This window comes from Grus americana, chromosome 2 (assembly GCF_028858705.1).
Source record: "Grus americana isolate bGruAme1 chromosome 2, bGruAme1.mat, whole genome shotgun sequence".
In the NCBI taxonomy this organism is placed as follows: domain Eukaryota; kingdom Metazoa; phylum Chordata; class Aves; order Gruiformes; family Gruidae; genus Grus; species Grus americana.
The window spans coordinates 157,289,103-157,301,179 of NC_072853.1; the positions used below are offsets into that span (position 1 = coordinate 157,289,103).

Consider the following 12,077-nt stretch of genomic DNA (forward strand, 5'->3'; position numbering starts at 1 on the left):
TTAGAGCATGGATCTGCGTTAAGCAGCCTTTACCCTGCAAGTATAACTTACAGTAGAAATTAAAATAGACCTCTTACTTGTTAGTTGAAAGGCAACTGCTTTAATTAGCTGCAGTGCCCCTATATACTGATATATGAATACAATTGAAGGCAAGTTGCCAGGCTAACTTAGAACTCTAGTTCAAGTACATCTTGATTAAACTTGCCATGAGGTGCACAACCAATTGAAAAATAGCACTCAGTTCAATGTACAGCTGAAAGAACATTTGAAATAGTTTAAGGCTTTGTCTTGTCTTTTTTCTGTGTTTCCAGTATCTTTTAAGTAATGGAGTGGTGCTGTAGTAGTACAGTCTGTAAGCTCTCTGAAGGATGGGGTCCAGACTTTAAATAATAACAATGAATTTGAGAGGAGGTCTGAGTGATGTAGGGTTATGTAAAGGCAAATAAGAACAACTCTAGAGCAGAAAAGATTGCTGGGTATTTTCAGCTTTTTTATTCAGTTTTTATTTCTGAAGAAACAGAACCACAGTTTTAGCAAGTAAAGGGATTTACAGTAGTAGAAGTCTTCCAATATGTAAATACATGTGTATAAAGATGTTCTGTGCTGTCATAAGGTCAGTAAGAAGTCTATTTCCATACAACAAAAAAACTTATATTGGGAACAGATTTTTGGAAGAAGTAGCATTTAGTCAAACTATCTTTTAAATCCATCTGACACTTTTTTTGGGAGATTAAGTATAATTAATCCTGCCATGGTACTATGAGATGGTTAGATGATTGTGAGGCCCCTTACAGTGCTGTAAGTCACTGAGGGATTAGGTATGCTTTTTTTCATGCAGATAACGAATTAAAAAAAAAGCTTGGAACAGAATTAGCTTCTGATAACGTACAATGACTGTTCAATGGAATACATGAGGTCTTATCTATCTTTAGCCTGTTTTTCCTAAAGAAGTTATCTTGGTGTAGGTTCAGCTCTGGGGGAAGGGAGGAGAAGGAGGAAAAAATGGTCCAAGTTGTGTTTGATCCGATAGCTTCCACTAGTTTAGGCTTCAAATCGGATTTAAACATGTGAAGCCAGATTGTATTTATGCTTGTATAGAAAGCAGGAGTCATTAAATATGAAGGCAAGCAGTTTTTTGGCACACATGGACATTGTGAAAGATGTCATTTAAATATTTTAATGATTTGGATGAAGGAAACTCTTCAGGAAATTAAACAATGGAAGTTCGTAAGACTTGGTAATACTTGTAAACAGATTGTAATCTCATTAGGAGAATTATTTGGCTTGACTATTACAGTGCATATGATGAAATACTAAAACATTGCTCAGCAACTGGGATTTTGGACTTTGAGTGGCAATGACACATGAACCCCTGCATGGTTTTAAAGTGTGCTATTTTTGGCAGCTGGGTGTTGGCTTGTCTCCCCAGCAGCAGTAGAAAGTTTAGTGTATAGAGAAAGCTGATTTGCAATGAGAAGACTCGTCTGACACTACTTTTAAACATGGGCTGCTGCTTCAGTAAAGAATTGAGTAACAGCATGGATGAGGAGAAAACCGGCTTGTTACAAAAGTCTGTGGAAGAGGAAGCACCAGGGTCAAGGATAAGTAAAACTTTATCTTCAATTTTAGGAACTGTGGAAAGCCAGGATCTGCATACAGTGGGAAGGACGGTTAGTGGGGCAGCTGTGATATTCGGCATTGAATGTGTTCATAGCAATGATTGCGCAGCATATAATTCTAAATCTGGGTTCTGGGATAGAAAAGCAAAATATCCATCATACAAAAGCATGGAGAATACTCCCTGTGAAAGCTCTAGGAGGACGTATGACAGGCCTTTTAGCTTCTTTAATTCCTTTAGTCACCTCCTAAAGGTCTCTGGTACATACGGAAATCTGCAGAAAAGTGAAGAAAAGAAAGATAGCGTTATTAAAAAAAGAGCACCTAAAAAACCTAATAGTAATGGTCAGCACATGAACAATACAGAAAATATTACTAGTAATATTAATAATGAAAATGTAGCTGCAAAAGAGCATTGTTTGTTTGATAGTGTTTCTACTTCACATGTACCAGATATCCTAGGCAAAGGCTTACAGGGTGAAATTTCCTTAAATAGAAATTTTCTGGAGGATTATGCAGTTACATATGATGATTCAAGGCAAAATGTAACAACAGTAAATGTTGAAGACAGCAAGAGTGACAGCCTACAAAAAGTTTCAAGCTCACATAGAGAGATGTCTCCAGTATTTTCCTATCTTGACGTAGACAACAGACAAAATACAAAAGATAGGGAGTTTTACAGTATTTGTGTTGTAGATGCTGAAGATCTGAAAGGGGATGAAGACATGCCAGCTACTGTGCATGAAGAGACTGCAGCAGACATAGATAACTCAGCTGTTACTGATGAAGGAATGTGCAGCATGGCACGACCTCTAGACACTGGGGAGGAATTTCCAATGCAGCAGTCGGCACAAGTGGAAGCTAAGTTTAATTCACGGAAAGAGTGTAAAAAAGAGGATAGGTCAAACATGCAGAAAAAGAAAACAAAGGAATATTGTAGCATAGACATACAGTCTTCTTGTGATAACTTACTGGCTAATGGGTGTCAGGTGCATGGGTTAAATACTGACAATACAGTAACAGATGCCTTGAGAGCAGAAGAATACAATGAAGTTGTCCCTAAGAATCAACAAGAGGAGGTACATACCACAGGTAATGCTGTCTGTTGGAATGAATCACTCCATAGAGCTTGTGATTCTGTCAAATTTGTGGATACTGCTGAAGAGGACCGATACAGCCCTAATTCAGAAAACACAAAACACAGTGATTGTATTTCCAATGTATTGTTAAACACTGGAGTATGTAATTCAGGAAAGATTGAGGGAAGTCATGATTCTGAAATTGTTCAATTTGGTTTAAGTAGGCATCCCTCAAGTGTTATAAGGGAAATAAATACTAAACAGGTGGCAGAATACATCCAGGATAACTTTAAATTATCATTAGAGTTACAAGAAATGGACAATGATTCTTTTTTGGCAAGTCAACATGTAGAAAAACTTGCTGAAGGCTACTTCCTACAGCCAGAAAGTGAAGTAAACTCAAGTGTGGAAAAGAGAACATTTCAAAGAATGTATGGTGATAGCCAAATGTTTGTACCTGACTGCAGTGAACATCACAGCATTTTGGAAGAAATCTTGAAAGATAAAGAGAAATGCACAAGTACAGTTTTGCATAGCTGTGAAGCTTTGAATATGACTGGAATGCACAAAAACGTGGAAGAAAGTTCTGATTTTCAAACTCAAATTAAGGGTTGCACTGAAAACAAGACATCAGCTGAAGTTGCAAACCATAGTGGGACAGAGGAAGATGTCTGTGTGAGTATCATTGAGCTAAAAGGTGACATGCTTGAGGAAGCTGGTAGCTTGGGCAGACCTCGATCATGGGTAAGTGATGGCACTTTAACATCTCATGAAATATATAACACAAGTGCAGATGAAATTTTCCTAAAGGAAAACAGCCTAGAGTGTCCAATTTCACAAGAGGCACCAGCTGGTAAAGGTAAAGTATGCAAATATTCAAATTCAGACAACAAAAACAGTGTCTCTTATGTGCCTGTGGAACATGAGGATATGAATAAAATGGATATGAACTGTAGACAAGATGAGCAACAGGATGTACATTCCTTCCACGCAGTGGAAAATCAATGGAATACAAGGACTGACCCAGCCAAAATAGCTGGGGATGTAGTAGAATCTGTAAAAAAGACAAAATTTGAAGTTCTGAATGTGACAGTTGATAAGGCAGAAAAAGTAAACCAGAATTTGGATGCTAACATTGTTGATCGTGATAAAAACATCTTAAATTGCAATAAAGGCCTGAGTCATGATCAGAATACTAAGTCCACTGTACCTGTAGCTTTGGACAACTGTATGTATGAGAGTGTAAAATTGACAGATGACACTAAAAGTCTGGAAGATACCAGTAATCTCTTACATAAACCCCATAATTGTTTACGTTCATTGTGTCAAAATTCATGTTTTCATGTGTGTGATAAACCAGTGGAAGAGCTGGAGTTATGTCAGTGTGCCAGTCCAGAGCCAGAGGTTGGGAATACCCAAGTTTCTGTGGGGCCTTTTGCTGAGGTAGGATCAGAAACTCCTGAAACAAGTGTGTGTGATGTAAATGAATGTGGTCTTCAGGATGGGGAAGTAAAACAGTGTGTCTGTATCCACTCAGAGGAGGAGAACCTCACTGATTTTAATATTTCAACTGGGAATCTAGAAGCTTTTACCACAGAGAATTTAAAGCAGTTAGAGGCCAAGACTACTGAGCTGAAAAACACCAGTTACATATTAAATACTCAAATGAATGACTTGACCACAAGTTTGGAACAGATGCAGTCAGATCACAAGATTTTCTCAAACAAAGAGCTTGGATTTTTTGTTGACCCAAAGCAGGTAGACAAATATGCTGCAACTCCTTCCTATGAAATACACAGTGCCTCTCCTGGTGCCACAGGATTTCAGCAAGGCAGTGAGCGGTGTGTATTAGATCTGATGGAAGACGGATTGAATGACCAAGAATGCTCCTATGAACTGGACAGACAAAATCCCCAAGTTGAAATATGGTCACATGTCATCAGTCTTCAGACTGGCAGTGCTGATTGGACAAATCAGCTATTTTCTGACACTGTTACTGCTGGTAGTGGTGAATATCTGATGGGCTTTTTATGGAATAATACAATTTCTAACAATACTGTGAAGAATGACAGACTGTGTATAGTTAGTGAAAACTTCCAGAATGAACCTGAAGATTTAACAGGTGCTTCATATGCAGTGGGAAGATACCCGTATCAGCTGCTAGCACCAGGGAATGTTGGTGCTTGGGGATGGCAAGATAAAGATGAATTTGTAAGTATTCTGCAGAAGTGATTTGATGTTAAAGCTTAAAGCTAAAGATAAGAATTGCAAGAAGCCAAGTCAAACTGTGGTTTCATTAGATATTAAATATATCAGATGTTATTTTGTTCTGAAGCTGACTGTTCCTTCTCTTTCCTTTGCAAAACCAAATACCGTACAGAATGTAGTAGTTCAAAATGTTGCTTAATATTGATATATTTTTTCTTTTTGTTCTGTTTACCTTGTGTGGAAGTTTAAATGTTGGGCAAAGTATCTTGATTGCAGATTCTCAATTCTAGATGAACTTGAGATGAACACTTCAGTATGTGGAAGGGAAACTTTCTACAGGCTTAATAGTGCTTTTTACCTTCATATAGGAAGAAGTGTTTGTGGCTTTCCTGAAATCTTAAAATTCTTGCTTGGTAGCAATTAGGAAATCTTTTGCTCACTTGTGGTCTTCTGAAGTGCTGTGGGAAGGAGTGGCTGCAGGAGAAGTGTGGGGAATGAGCTAGACTGGATCTTGGCCAGCTGGGGTAAGAAAGAAACAAAGCTGACCTGTGGCAGCTGCTGCTCCTCTTCCTTCCCTGCTGAGTGGGGCCGGTGCTTTGAGGTGTTCCTTGCACCGACACCTTACAGCACCTGCTCTGACCTTGCCCAGCAGTTGCAGTGCCAGCAGCAGATTGTGCTAGAGGCTGTTTGCTATCTCCTGGGGGAACTTTTGTGTTAAAAATGGAAACCGATGGAACTTGCTGTCATCTTTGAATCCTTACTATTCCAGTAGTTATGTCGAACACTTCCACTTTCTCTAAGTCTTTTCTCTGTTATTCAGTAGATGTGTTTAGGTTGAGATTACTTAAATCTTTTTACCCTCTGGATGTGTTTTCTATGCACTATGATAATGACTATCTGAGTGCATGTATTTCAGAATAGTTAAAGCTTCATGGAGTTTTGAAATGCCTATCTTAAACTCTATAATATTCCTAGCATCCTTAAATTCACAAAACAAATTTTAGTAAACTTTTTTAGTATGTCTTATCATGAGCAATACTCTTTCCAGTAAAATCATCATATTAAAATACACCAAAGATATTCTAGGTATGGAATAACTTAATGCATTTTGCTCAAACATGAACAAAACAAGAGAGAACTGTCTCATGTTACTATCAAAAAAGTATTGTAGATGTTGGCACTGCAGAGAGCAATCTCTCTGAAGCACAAGTATAACCATTTATTTAATGGTTATATATAACTGTAAAATGTGTCCATTTCCAATCCAGGTTAAAGCAGATGAGCCTAAGATGATTTAACTGGATCTGGTAATTCATTCTTTTTGTCCTGCCTAAGGGAAAACTAACCTAAACTTTTGTTAACACTCTGGTTTTTCTCTTGAAGTAATGACAGAAGTTGTCATCCACATCTCACTGCTTTCATTTCCATAATGCTTCCTTAAAACTGTTGTATCTTTAAGTCCAGAAAAAAACCAAACCACGTGCTTTTGTATCTTAATTTTTATGTTGTTTTGTAGAAGCAGATACAATAATATAGTCAACATTGAGCTAACATGTATATTAGAACTGCCTGAAGTCTAGGGCAAGTACAGGTTGAGTTAGTCTGTCTAAAGCAAAGAATGAAATGTTTGTTGTAGTTTGCTCTGCTTGGCTAGCCTGTTCTGGTGATTCTTGATCAGGGAAATTAATTCTGTGCTGCACAGTTCAGGTTTTTTGTACCTGAAACAATTATGGAATGGCAATTCAGTTAATATATTCAGATGTGGAAAAAAACCCTTGACAATACAATCTGGAGTTATGCATCTGATACTGTTATTTGAAACTGTGTGTATATATGCACAGATGCATACTGTGCATCCACAAAGTGCATAATCAAAGAAATTTCTTTTTGTAGGAGTCAACCAAGGTTTCTGAGTTGAATCCTAATGCAAAGGTGTGGGGAAATCATATGTTACACTTGGAAGCAAGTGGTGCCACTGATGGTAGCGTGAGCAAAACGTGGGAAGAAATACCTGACCAGCCTCCAGATTCTTGTAAAGAAGGTATGAATAAGTTTCTAGCTGTTGCTGAAGCAAAAGGTAAAATTCAGTGCAGAACTTCTCAATTTTCATTTCCTGTTAAAAAAAGACTGCAAATATCTAAGCAACTTCATTCAGATATAGTCTTAATTATGATGTTAGTGTGATTAGAAGGAATGCTTTCTGAGTGTGTTTGTCATCTCTGCTGCAGGACTGGATGCCAATGGTGACGGCGACAAAAAGCATCAGAATGCAGTGCTGACAGAGCTGCAGGAGCCGTCACCAGCTGTTTCGGTGTCAGACCAGACAGATATGAACCCTTTGGCTCTCGATCATTCTGAGTATGAGTCTATGCATGAAACCACCCAGACAGGTAAGAGAAAGCTATATTTGCTTGGACTTGGTTTAAAAAAAGAAAACATATTTTGAGTTGAATGGTGAGCATCCATGAAAAAACAACACCAAAAACAACCCCCCCAAACAACCAGCCAAAAAACCCGACACCACTTCTGTTGTTCAATAGATGTAGTATGTAAACAGACCACAGAAAATCCTGTCTCTTTTGCTCTCAGGCTTAGATGTGTTTGGAAACTAGTCTCTGAGTATAGGCCTTATGAGATACTGCACTGAATTGATCTTAAGTTCTGGATGTAACTGAGTATTGTTTTCTGAAAAGTTATTATTCTGAATGCAGGTATCTAGTGTAGATGTTTACATGTAGGTATCTGTTTAAGCTGTATGGTTCTAGTTGGTGAAATTCACCTACCATTTGTGTCTCAAGTAGTAATGTTAATGTATTTAAAGAGTAGTCTTGTACTTAAAATGCTAAAATAAGCAACAACTTAGTCTTAACTTCTTTGCATTCTTTTTTAATGAACTTTCATGATTTTTTCAGTGCAACTGTTAGTAGCTGTAGTCTATACCAGATGGCATGTTTTAAGAAACTTCTGGAAACTAGCGTAGTGAAAGATAAGCATGGCTGAATCACTGAAAGGGACAGAAGGTCTGCAAGATGCATGTAGGATTACTACTTGAACTGAGATGAGGGATGGGAAAGAGAGCAAAATGTGCTGGGTGTTTCCTGAGATTCATGAGAGGTCTGGTTCTTGTTCATTGTGCTTAGCTGATTTTATCACTTGTATTTAAAATGACCAGTATAGCATCCGTAATAGCTGGAAATCAAGACACCTGAAATCAGACACAGTTGTGGCATCATCCTTGCTTGTGTTGAAAACAAAGTTCTCCTTGACTTTTCTACTTAAGGGTACTATAGGGGAATATAAATAACTAACTGGCAAATAGAAAATAATGGTGCCTAGCACTCTAGAAGGGAACAGTGTTCCTCAGCTTAGTGTTAGAACTTGTCAGCATGTCCTTTACGTGCCCCAAATAGTTAACTTTTAATAAGAGTCAAACAGTGTTGTAAAGTAGCTGAACAGCAGGTCGGATTTATTCCATTTGATGAACAGTAACATAGATGGTCCCAACTCTAAAATCTGACTTCATTTTTTAAAATAATAATTAAAAAGATAGCATATAAATTTGGTCTTTGCTAGGTTTTGGGCAAGGAAGGAAGAGGAGTTGGGGAAGGGAAATAGTGGTTAGTACCTGATATGTGTTTTTCTCAGGCGTTGGCATTATTTACATCAGAATAGAACATGTGAAGGACAAAATGGTGGGAGGAAATTAGAAGTTGATTTAGGATGAAGAAAGGTTAAGGAGAGCTGAAGAAAAGAATGACAGTTACTGAAGAAGGGAAGGGTGTAGAAGGTAATAGTTGGTGTGAATTACTTTTTTAAAAAAGTAATTCACGTTTATGTAACATGTTACTAAATGTTTTTATAAATCTCTAAAAGCTCCACGAAACTTCTGATCTTTAAACAGTTCTCCCACTCACACAATTAGTTTACCCTCAACTAAAATGAACATGACATTAGTGTTTTCCATGTGATAATTTTGAAACTTCAGGTACAAGAAAAAAATTAATTTCTTCTTAACCAAGAGATTGTCAATTGATCACACATCAGTTGTTAACTGATTGGATATCTGCTGATATTTCACAACTAGTTTTTGAAACTCTTTTCAGAACTAGTGTGAGGCCAGAAGTGCAAAGCGCCTCCGTTACACTGCTTGCTTGCTGTGTTAGCTGCATTAGTCAGCTAGAAATAGGTTAGTTCCTAAGACTGGAAGACGGATATATGAGCTACATCAGTTCAGTATTTACTTTGAGATGTGTTTGTAGCTGCTCTCCTAAAACTGCTTCAAATGTTTATCTATTTGGAGAACAGAGGCTAACAAGTGAAGTCAGATATGTTTTTTTCTGAAATAAAAAATGTTGCTGTGCAATTTTGGGGGATGGTGAACTAATACACAATGAACACTTACTGAATTTGAAAATTTGTTACTAGTTACACAGCCAGTAATAGACATGATGGTTTGATTAAAATATCTGTTGTATAACAGAACTAAATTTTAAACTTACGTATTTTAATTATTAGGTGGAAACGAACAGTTGCAGCCAGAAGGTCAGGAAGATTTACGAGAATTACTGAAAAAAACACTGGAATTCTGCTTATCTAGGTATGTATATACCTAAATGTAGCAAACTGGAGGGTAACTAACAAGATCCAGTACCTAACTTGGGATGTATGTTAATATATTTCACAGCTGTCAGTTGAAGTGAGTGGAAAGGGTGAGAATTTGGGGGAAGTAACACACAAATTCCAGAATATTGTATTGATGTACCTCTTAAGGCTTACATGAAACTTCTGAGCCTAAACCAAACTAGCAAATATATTGTTTTGAAGAGGGAGTAGTTACAAGCAATTACAGATCAGGTGAATTTTTGACTGTTACTTTTTTTTGCAAATTAAAACTGAGTAGCTTAAGCCATTTGGTAAGCTTTGTTTAAGCTAATAATTGTAAAATTTGCATTGATACAAACTAGAATTTTTGTATGTGTGTCTGTTGATCCCTTTATATTTTAAGTTAAGGATCAATTTAAAAAAGAAATTAAAAAAGGGCTCTGAATCATACACATTCCAGTATAGACTGATGCAAGATCATCAGAGCATTTTACTTGTACTTAATTATTCTCAGTGCTTGTGTCTAGATTAAAACATCCTAAATGTGTCTAGAACAATTCCTAATCTGTATACTCCTGCATAGCCAGTTAGTCAGTGGTGATTTGAAGTAATAAGCTCCTAACAATATTACGTGTTGGGGGGGGGGGGGGTAATGTGCTGCCTGAACCAGAAGATGCCAATACTTTTGCATGAAGGAAAAGACATTTTAGGTTTTTAGGCAGCAAAATATAGTAGGTGAATGCAACTGGGGAGTTGGTGAAAATACTGAAAATTAAAATTAGTGTAGGAATCTGCTCTCTGTGATGAGTGTTTGTCTCAAGTTTGTTGGCAAAAGTTACATCTGTGACATTTCCTCATTTTTTTTTCCCTCTCCCAACAGAGAAAATCTTGCCAGTGACATGTACCTTATATCACAGATGGACAGTGATCAGTATGTGCCAATAATGACAGTAGCAAACCTTGATCATGTCAAGAAACTCAGTACTGATATGGATTTGATTGTTGAAGTGCTGAGATGTGAGTAAAAATCCTTAATGCTAGAAAGCATTTTGGTTATTGCCGTAGGACTACTAATCTGGATTCTCAGTACCTTTTCCTTTTTCTGTTATGTATTGCAATAAAATGCCACGCTTTTCCTGTAAAGCATTAAATAGAGGAAGCAGCTTCCAGTTTAGACCATCACAATTATAGGACTGCAGTGTTATCAAAGCTACTTCGCATTTCAGGTATTGAGTAATGATCTGTGTAAATGAGAAAGTGGCAATGTCCAGTAGCCTTTCCTGAGAATTTGAACTCACAAAGGTAAGAATCAAAAAAGAACATGACTCAATGTGTGCCTTAGAAGAAAAAGCTAATGAATTAGGATTTTCTAGGCTGGAAGAGTAGGAAGAGTGTAGAGATTTGAAGGAACGTGTCTACTCAGTTTCATATGTCAGAAAGTATCCTTAGTAATCTTCTGCTTGTTTCTTAATGTTCAAAAAAATATTCGAAGTTTAGCACAAAAAGCTTTGCATTGTAAAACTGTGTCCACAGCCTCTTTCAGTATGCAAAAAAGCTACTGTGATTGCTAACAGCTAAAATACTTTTTTGTCTTTTTCTCTTTTAGCGTTGCCTTTAGTCCAAGTGGATGAGAAGGGAGAAAAAGTTAGGCCAAATCAGAATCGCTGTATTGTGATTTTACGTGAAGTACCTGAATCTACCCCCATTGAAGTAAGTGTTTAATTGTTCAGTAAAGAATGCTTTTCCCTTAGGATTTGGAAGTTAGTTTTCTTCCAGATTTCAATATGCATATCACATTTCTTACTAAATTGTTAGTTTCTAACAGTGTTTCTAAACCTCAGTTTATCGTGCATGTTTGGATAATAAATACATTTGATAAAAGAATGTCGCTCATAAGAAGACTGTAGTAAAACCTGTAGCTCTACAGAGGGCTGAAAAACTGACAAGGCTCTTTTTGGTAGAGATACCATAATTTTCTTGGACACTTGCTTATCCATATGCACTTAGCTCAGCTCCTTGAATAAACAGCAAATGAAGATGAGGGAAGGTAAGTCTTAGAATGAAAAATGTCACTGCTGCACCATGAAGCTTGTTAGGGTCAAGTACTTAATTTTGCAAACATTTCCATAATGCCAAGGGTAGATGTGTCAACAAGTCGCTAAAGTTCTCTGCTGGCTTGCAGAATAAGTGCAAGAATGGAGAACTCGATTCTTTAAAAGGTATTCAATGCAACTCTGATGTAGCTGGGACTATGATGGAAAGACTAGAAAAAAGCTACTGGTCCATATATTGAACCATCTTGAATTTCCAAATTGAGGAGAAGGCACAGATTCTTGATGATGGGGAGGTATTTTAATTTCCCTTCTATTTAATTTTACAAGGAAGAATAAAGATTCTGAAAGAGTTGCTGTTCTTGATAGTCTTAATACAGAAATTAAAAATACTGCAGTTTAAAAATGTATCATAAAGAAATGGCCTTAATAAACAGGAGCATGAAACAAAATGCTAAAATGAATTGTAGGGAAGAAGTTAGGTATACTATATACACAGCTTAAAAATATCAACTGCTTT

The 12,077-nt window shown here is 37.0% G+C and overlaps 1 protein-coding gene across 3 annotated transcripts in view; it reads left to right on the plus strand.

The window, feature by feature from the left end:
* LARP4B (La ribonucleoprotein 4B) overlaps nucleotides 1-12,077 on the plus strand; it is a 56,503-nt gene that overhangs the window by 25,334 nt on the left and 19,092 nt on the right. Inside the window, exons 1-6 of one of the 3 annotated variants that reach the window (XM_054815474.1) lie at nucleotides 1,437-4,907; nucleotides 6,798-6,945; nucleotides 7,133-7,294; nucleotides 9,420-9,501; nucleotides 10,387-10,523; nucleotides 11,113-11,216. In XM_054815474.1, coding sequence (XP_054671449.1) covers nucleotides 1,503-4,907; nucleotides 6,798-6,945; nucleotides 7,133-7,294; nucleotides 9,420-9,501; nucleotides 10,387-10,523; nucleotides 11,113-11,216 — 4,038 coding nt within the window. In that variant the 5' untranslated portion in view covers nucleotides 1,437-1,502. Of the gene's footprint in view, nucleotides 1-1,436; nucleotides 4,908-6,797; nucleotides 6,946-7,132; nucleotides 7,295-9,419; nucleotides 9,502-10,386; nucleotides 10,524-11,112; nucleotides 11,217-12,077 lie in introns of those variants that run through there. The other 2 variants (XM_054815473.1, XM_054815475.1) reach the window with 2 other exon arrangements.